This window comes from Staurois parvus, unplaced genomic scaffold (assembly GCF_062004578.1).
Source record: "Staurois parvus isolate SC_StPar_1 unplaced genomic scaffold, SC_StPar_1.0 ptg001398l, whole genome shotgun sequence".
Lineage (NCBI taxonomy): Eukaryota > Metazoa > Chordata > Amphibia > Anura > Ranidae > Staurois > Staurois parvus.
In genome coordinates, this window is record NW_028319194.1 from 681,202 (window position 1) to 689,112 (window position 7,911).

Consider the following 7,911-nt stretch of genomic DNA (forward strand, 5'->3'; position numbering starts at 1 on the left):
TTCTGTTCACCGACTTCCTTATTCTCTTCTCAGACTGCTATTTAATACATAGGAGCTATCCCAGTTCACACATTTTCAGTCTGTCCCTGCCACCCCTCCTGTATTCCAATTATTAAATGTGGTAACATAAAGCAACCAATCAGAATTCACATTACAATGGTATGACCATTGCAGCATGAATTATCATTGGTTGCCCATTGCCAGCAAGAAAGGTAAGAATTTCAAAATAATTAAACCAAAATCTTTCATTTTCTGTGACTTACTTGGAAGGAAATGAAATGTTTTAATATTTTAAACTCAAAATAGACATTACATATAATAACAGAAATCTTAACCTTGGCTAAAATGACATGAAGGGCACACATTGCATAAAGCAGACATTCATCCATGAAAAGGAATTTCTTCTCTCCTTCTGCTGACACAATTAAAACAAAGAAGTACCTTTTTTTAATATTTTTACATTTTGGTTCCTGAATCCTAGACAAGGATGATATGTGAAGCATGATTTCTGCACGTGTCTGGAGCAGGCACAGACACATCAAGAGAAATTTCAGCACATTCATGCGAAATACCCCAAACCCAACTTGCATGCGCAGAAAGCACAAGGTTTTTGCCACTATATGGGGCCACTAAGAGTGGCATATCTGCACATGCACTGCGAGTTTGTGGATTTCACATATGTGCGGACATGTCGAAAGGCTCTGTCAGGACCTAAAGATCTGGCAGAAACTGGTGGTGTGCCTGCATATGTGTGGGATGTACATCCAAGATGGTGGTGCCAAAGCAGAAGAAGGAAGATCTTTGGGCTAAAGGAGGACAACACTGGACTCAATGGAATAGTAAGTACGTTTTTTTTATTAGATACAAGAACAAATTAGGGGCTAAAAAAAATTGTACGTAGATCGAGTGAAGTGTTTTTATAAAAAGCATTGGCCTTTTTTATAAACAGTTCCTTGAGTGACTAATAAGATTAGTATCTGAAAAACTGAGTACTAGGAAGTAATATATTGCATGTCAGGGGTGGCATATGGGAAGAAGGTGACCGCCCCCCCCCACTGAGTGACAGCAAGGAGTGCGCAGGATGCCCCTTTGCTCATAATCATATACCACAAAAGAAAGATATACCATTAATTTTCTACATGATACATGTATGCTCACCAACATACCAATCCAGAAACAGATCATGGACTAGGCCATTGCTTTCCAGGACCTTGAGTATTGATGGTGAATGTCCAAGCAGGAAACTAAAAAAAATATAACCAACATTCATGCTTTTGAAATATAACATATCAGTAACACATATTGCCACAGTGTGCACCTCCGTCTTCCAAGGAAATATTAAATCTACACATGCCACCCCCTATCCCACACTGCTGCTTGATGTTCCAAATTGTGATCAATGCTTTAGCTGCACTTCTGAGGACTAACACCAACCCATTTTAGAGTACTGATCTTCTATCTTTTGCATGCTACTTGTAGGCAGGTGCAGTCAGTTTTCTCCACTGTGGGTGGTGCTTAGCCTGAGTGGTACCATAGCCTGGAGAGAAAGACAAGAGAAAGTTAACATGGTTTCTCTATGGTTCCTGGGTCAATGGAGAAGCGTTCCGGTTGGCTATGCTGCAGCCATGTGACCCTTGGCAACCTTTCTGGGTCAGCAGGGTCTATATAAGTCCCTGTCCCTAGGTTTTGGTGCGCATTCTGCGAGTTGCTAGTGTAGGGAGAGAGATCCTGCTTGCTAAGGAAAGCACTTAGTGGTAAGGAAAGGTTCCGGATGAGAAGGGACAGGTCAGGGATTTGCTATCCTGGTTGAAAACCTCCCTGCTTGGGACTGGACTGATGAAGCCATACTCCAGCCTCTAAAACAGACGCTGTCGGCATCTCTCCGCAGCCACATCTTGAACTGCACTGAACTGTGAGTTATCCCCTAAGTGGCACTCTCCCACTAGGGTGTTTGTAACACTGGCATTCTGCTCAATAGAAATTTCAAGTTTATTGCACCTGGACTCTGTGTGATTACTACCGCCACACCCTGTTGCACCTCCCCACATGCTGCTGACCACCTTTGGAAAACCTCTATTTTCCAACTGCACCAGGTTTCCAAGGTTGCACCAAACAACTTCAAATAATTCTAGGATCTAAGCAAAGAAACCACCATTGATCAGCAGAAAGGTTTATGTGGATAGGTTTGGGTCCAGTTGGCAGGATTGGCATTTTGTGAAAAAGTTTTAAAAAAAGCAGATTTTTGTAACAGACTGCATGGGCTGAGTCCAACACTAAAAGCCAGCTCTCAGAAAAATATAAAAGAAAAAGGGCAAAGGGTTACAATTGCCTGTCCCTTTTTCTCTTGAATCCCTGTAGGACAGGGGCACATTTAGCTGCGAGAGTACATTTAGGGGCCCCTTGTAGTGAGGAGGTGGTGTAGTATCCTAAGTAGTTGCTAGAGACCCTCAGAGTAGTAGCAGTGTATGACCAAAAATAGTGAGGTGGTGCCACTGTGGGGCATCCTGGGAAATAGGCATTATTTATAAATAGTCTAGTGGGGTCTTTGTGGGAAGTGTCTGGAAGACCAAGCCACAGAAATGATGTAGGCTGTGAGGTTCTAGCTCTTGGAGGTTCCCCTTAGTGGGGTATCAGGGGAGGAAAGACTATTTGAACTACTTTCACCCCTTTGCATGAGATGCAGGACTCTGGCAACAACCCGCCCCTCTTCCCTCAAGGATGTATGGGCTTCTCCACAGGGTGCTCTCTTGTTATTGCTTTCTTTATTTTTTGCAACACAAAAAGAAATGTACCATCCCCTCTGGGTTGACTACAGTGTGTAACTATGGAATTATCAACAGCATTCAGTAAACTAAAAAGGTTTCCATTGTTTGGACTCTTCTATCTAACCTCAAAGTGAGGAGGTCTTCTGGAAACAGATAGGGTTGGGTAAAGCAGTTTGAATCCATTGCCATAAGGCTTGAAGCAGGTATGGAAAAGACTTTTGGTGGGTGCCAGTTACCCAGGGCAGTAAGTAATTGTACTTTGGCAGTTTCCAAGGAGTACTCTAAGGAGGATCTTGTGATGTCCAAAGTGCCCTATTAGGTCTAGGGCAGAAATGAGTTGAAGTGTAATGGACCGCCTGACAGCACCTCTATCAATCCCCTGGCAGAGCCTCCCCAGTGTGCGGAGTCTATGCACCGGAGCACTTGTTCACCACGGCCCCTGATGGTGGGGATGGACTTGGAGCGCTCCGGTACCAGGTCGCAGCTGCTAGGTATCTCCAACAGGGGTAGAGGAGTCTGACAGGAGCTCCAGGGGGCTAAGAGTCTGATGTGAGGGAGCCTAGTGATCCCTGTGGGATGGATGGATGAGCTAAATCAGTCATACAGGACAGGTCGGTAACTAGCGGGTCAGTGAGGTACAAAACAGTAGGCAAAGGATAGTCGGGTCACACGCAGGGTCAATATCAAAAGATCAGATTTAAAGGGGAACATCCAGGAGCAGAGTCAGGCAGGCCAAGGGTCAAGACAGGAGAAGGCAGCAAGGTCAAACAATCCAGATCAAGATACTCACAACACAGGTAACAGCATACAAAGACCATTCGGCAACAAGTGTTTGTGCAGAGCTGGTTTAAATAGCCCGCCTTGCACCTGACAGGCCAGCCTAGGTCCTAGTGCCTGCCTAGTACTGTCAAGACGACAGGTGCGCCTGGGTCCTAGTGCCCTGCCACCTACACGTCTTGGCAGACACCTATGCCTGTGTAGACCCATGTGTCGCGATGGTCCCTCACATGAAGAGTGCTAGTGACACCCTTGCTCTTGTACTTGTGGAGGACTTCCAGCCTAGCACAATGCTACACACAACATGACATTCCTACCCTGTGAATGAAAAGTTATTACAATTATTGGAGCCCAATACTACATTGTAGCCTTAACCCTTTTGCTGCAACTGATGTATGTCATATGTTGGCAGCAACGGGGAAGCCAATTGTCAGCTGTCAGGTGGAAGTGATCAACTTGCCCATCAAATAGTGCCCATCCTCCCCTGTTATGTTTCCCAAGTTCCACTGTCTCACCCATGATGAGTGCCACAGGAGGTGAACATGAAAGTGACATTCATTACATCACTTTCGCTTGGCCTCAGCTGCGGCCAGACAGGAAGCTAATGGAGCATGATTTGCACTCCTTTAGCTTCAGTGGAAGGCAGGCGAGACATCAAAGGTCTAATAGACCCCTAGGGGTTTATTTACTAAAGCTGGAGAGTCCAAAATCAGACTCCCTTCTGCATAGAAACCAATCAGCTTCCAGGTTTCATTGCCAAAGCTTCATTGAACAAGCTGAGGTTAGAAGCTGATTGATTTCTATGCTGAAGGGAGTCTGATTTTGGACTCTCCAGCTTTAGTAAATAAACCCCCTAATGTCTCATTAAAGAGAACCTGTCATAGGAAAATACAATTACAAAAGGGACTTTTGGTCCCCTATAAAAAAAAAAATAGTTACATGAAAAAACAAAAAGTTCAAAAAATGGTTTCACCCAGCACTTCACCCCCCATAAAAAAACAAATTTATTTTGAGACCCTCCCCAACCACATACTCACACATACGAAAGTAAACACACGTGTCGGGGTGCTTACATATGAAAATGTTGATTGCGCTACCCATGTTACATATTGCCATGCACAGTGGGAGCAACAATTATAGGGCCATTATGTGCAGTTAACTCTAAGCTGATGACCTGAACGTCCGTTTAAATGTTGCCTATGGATAATTTTGGATAATAACATTTGTAGTGGTGGGTATACGCAATTTTAATACATGACATGTCGGGCATTTATTTACTCGGCGCAACCTCATGTTTTAAGTTTTACCAAAAATTTGTATTTCTGTCCCCTAAAATAAACTTCTTTGTATTTTCTCTGAAGATGTGTGCTTGGCCAACTGTTGTACTACTATCGTGTGACAAAAATAGGGAACTACCCAGAGGCGTCCCTAGGGTTGGTGTCACCCGGTGCGGTAACACTTGGTGACACCCCCTCCGACGATCCCAACAGAATGGAACGGATCTGCGGATTGAGCATAATGGATCGGACTCCGATCCATTATGCTCAATCCACAGATCCGATCCATCCTGCGGGGATCGTCGGCTTTCTTTACAACTTATCTTTTCTTGGAGCAGGTCCGGTGTCACCTTGTATAGGTTGCATGCCGATGATCCCCGCAGGATCGTCGGCATCCAACCTATACGGGGTGACACCGGACCCCCTCCAAGAAAAGGTAAGTTGTAAAGAAAGCCGACGATCCCCACAGGATGGATTGGATCCATCCTGCGGGGATCGTTGGCTTGCTTTACATCTTACCTTTTTGTGGAGCGGGTCCGGTGTCACCCCATGCAGTCGGTGTCACCCGGTGTGGACCGCACCCCCCGCACCTACCTCGGGACGCCACTGGAACTACCACTGTAATATTCTCCAGGGTCCCTGAGTCTCTGCTTTCAGAAAATATTTAATGTTTGGGGGTTTTAACTAATCTTCGGGTCTAAAATGATTTTTGAAACAAGTGTGAAAAAAACACAAAAAACAGCTCTGGTAATGAAAAGGTTAAAATGTCATGTACACATGGATCAGATTCAGAAGCAAGTCAAATGCAGTATGCTTTCAGGTACTTCTGAGATGCTTTGATTTTCTTTTCTCAAGGAATCGCCTCAAGCTGCTTCTAAGATGCATCCAGCTGCTTGTGCCATGGTTTGCATTCAAGTTGACTTGTATGCAGGGGTGGACTGACAACTCATGGGGCCCCCGGGCAATAGGGGAGAATGGGGCCCCTGTGTCCTTGCCCAAACTCAAAAAAGCCTATGAAAAAGGTACTAGGGGCATCTCATGGGGCCCCCTACTGACCCCGGGCCCTTGGGGAGTGCCCGAATTTCCAAATGGTCAGTCCGCCCCTGCTTGTATGGGAAAGAAAATCATTCCCATCCAAAGTTCCACATACAGGGGCCCTAAAGCTATACAATAAAGAAAGCATCTTACCTGTTCCTGGGGGGTCCAGGGATGTGGTCATACTTTCCATGTATATAGTAGATGTAACCACAGTACAGTAGGAAACAAGTGCCAATGATGCCAATGATGAGCAGAAAAGTCCAAGAGATGAAACCACAAAAATCCATGACGGTTAAAGTATTGGTGTTAGCCGCACAGGCACCCACAGATGTCTGCGTGTTCAGGAAACAATGTCAGCTCCTACATGAACACTGCAGCCCTGTAGATAACGTGTGAATCCTGTGCTGTACTGTGAGTGACACATATCAGGGGAGGGCTGGGTAAGGGTGACAAGGAGATATTGCTCAGTCATTCTCTTAGGCCAGGTTCACATTTGTTCAGCCCGCGATTTGCACGGGTACGAGAGCCCATTCATTTGATATGCAAGGAAGAAGTCCCTGCACTTCTCTGGAAATCGCAGCCCACACGGGAACTGAGGTTCCCAGTACGGTTGCAATTTCCAGCGCATCAGAATTAATGGCACCCGCCCGGCGGGTCCCGCATTCCTCTGTGTGGGTGGTACGGCTGCAGGCATTTGTGCATGTCCTGCAGTGGCACCACCCACACAGATGTGAACCAAGCCTAATGCAGGCCATAAACGGGTCGTAAATCAGCCGTTTAAAAAAAAAAAACCCCGCAAAATCGGTTGTTCAATTGGCCGACGTTACCACCAACGGTAAAAAAAATCAGCCAATTTTCGTCCTGTCTATGGCCAGCATTTAACCCCATAATTACTTCTGTTCCTTGCAAAGACAGGGGAGCACACAGGGGAGAGAAGAAGAAGACGAAGAAGAAGATGAAGAAGAAGACGAAGAGGAAGTAGAAGAGGAAGAAGAAGAAGAAGAATTCCAGTCCGCTATTAATTTTATATGAAAAGTCTAACAATGTATCCATTTGTATCCATTTCAGATACACATGTTTTTATTCGGATACAAATGGATATATTGTTGCAACCGCAATACTTTTTCATATAAAATATAATAGCGGACTGGAATTCTTCTTTTTCTTCTTCTTTTTCTTCTTCTTGCAGGTCATGGCTCATGCGCAGATTTTTTATCGGTAAAACGATCGGCCGATTTGCCCATCATTGCTGGGAAAATCGTCCAATCGTCAAAATCGTGCACGAATTTTTGCAACATGCCCGATAAAAAAAATGTGCAAAAAGCCCGAAAAACGGCCGACCAATCCACTAACAGTGCGAAAATCGGTCGATTTTCGACCCGTCTATGGCCGGCATAAGGCTGGCCATACATTATACAATTTTCTTTAGAATTTTGCTTTAGATTTACCAAAAACCATATAATATGAGGTCAAACCTAAACAACACATTCAATTGTATCCAATTAGACAGGCCCTTGCACTACATAGTTTAAGATAAATCTAAAGGAAATTGGGCAGAAAATTGTATAGTGTATGGCCAGCCTTAGTCTAGGTTCACACCTGTGCATTTTCTGTTGTGTTTTGCAGAAACGCACAGCAGTCCATCGAACATGATTTCCTATGGTACTGGTTCACATCTCCGCATTTTCACCTGGTGCGTTTTTTGGAAAGGGTGAGCCTGGGTTCACACTCCTGCAGTGCGGCATATCGCATGTGATCCACACAGCAACCGCACCGCATTCCTGTGCAAATCACATGCAAATTCTATGTGGTGCGATTTGAACCTTACATTTTGTATGCTCAAATCGCACCACATCTGCACCAAAAAGGCGCAGGACCCTTTTTTTGGTCCGTACTAGAATCAGATCGCATGGGTATGTAAACCAATGCGATCCGATTCTGCACATCGCACCATATTTTGCAAACCGATTTCGGGGTGTTGTTAACATACACACCCGTAGCGGTTCACATGAACGGGGTGCAATTGTGATGTAAAATTCGCACAGAAACCGGTG

At 44.9% G+C, this 7,911-nt stretch overlaps 1 protein-coding gene across 2 annotated transcripts in view; it reads right to left on the bottom strand.

Moving 5' to 3' along the window:
- Positions 1-6,250, bottom strand: part of LOC149436219 (cholesterol 24-hydroxylase-like) — a 38,370-nt gene extending 32,120 nt beyond the window's left edge. The window contains exons 1-2 of one of the 2 annotated variants that reach the window (XM_089661859.1): positions 6,008-6,250; positions 1,167-1,244 (exon numbers count right to left, since the gene is read on the bottom strand). In XM_089661859.1, the coding sequence (XP_089517985.1) occupies positions 1,167-1,244; positions 6,008-6,144 (215 nt within the window). In that variant the 5' untranslated portion in view covers positions 6,145-6,250. Of the gene's footprint in view, positions 1-1,158; positions 1,245-6,007 lie in introns of those variants that run through there. The other variant, XM_089661860.1, reaches the window with a different exon arrangement.
- Between the last annotated feature and the right edge of the window lie 1,661 nt (positions 6,251-7,911).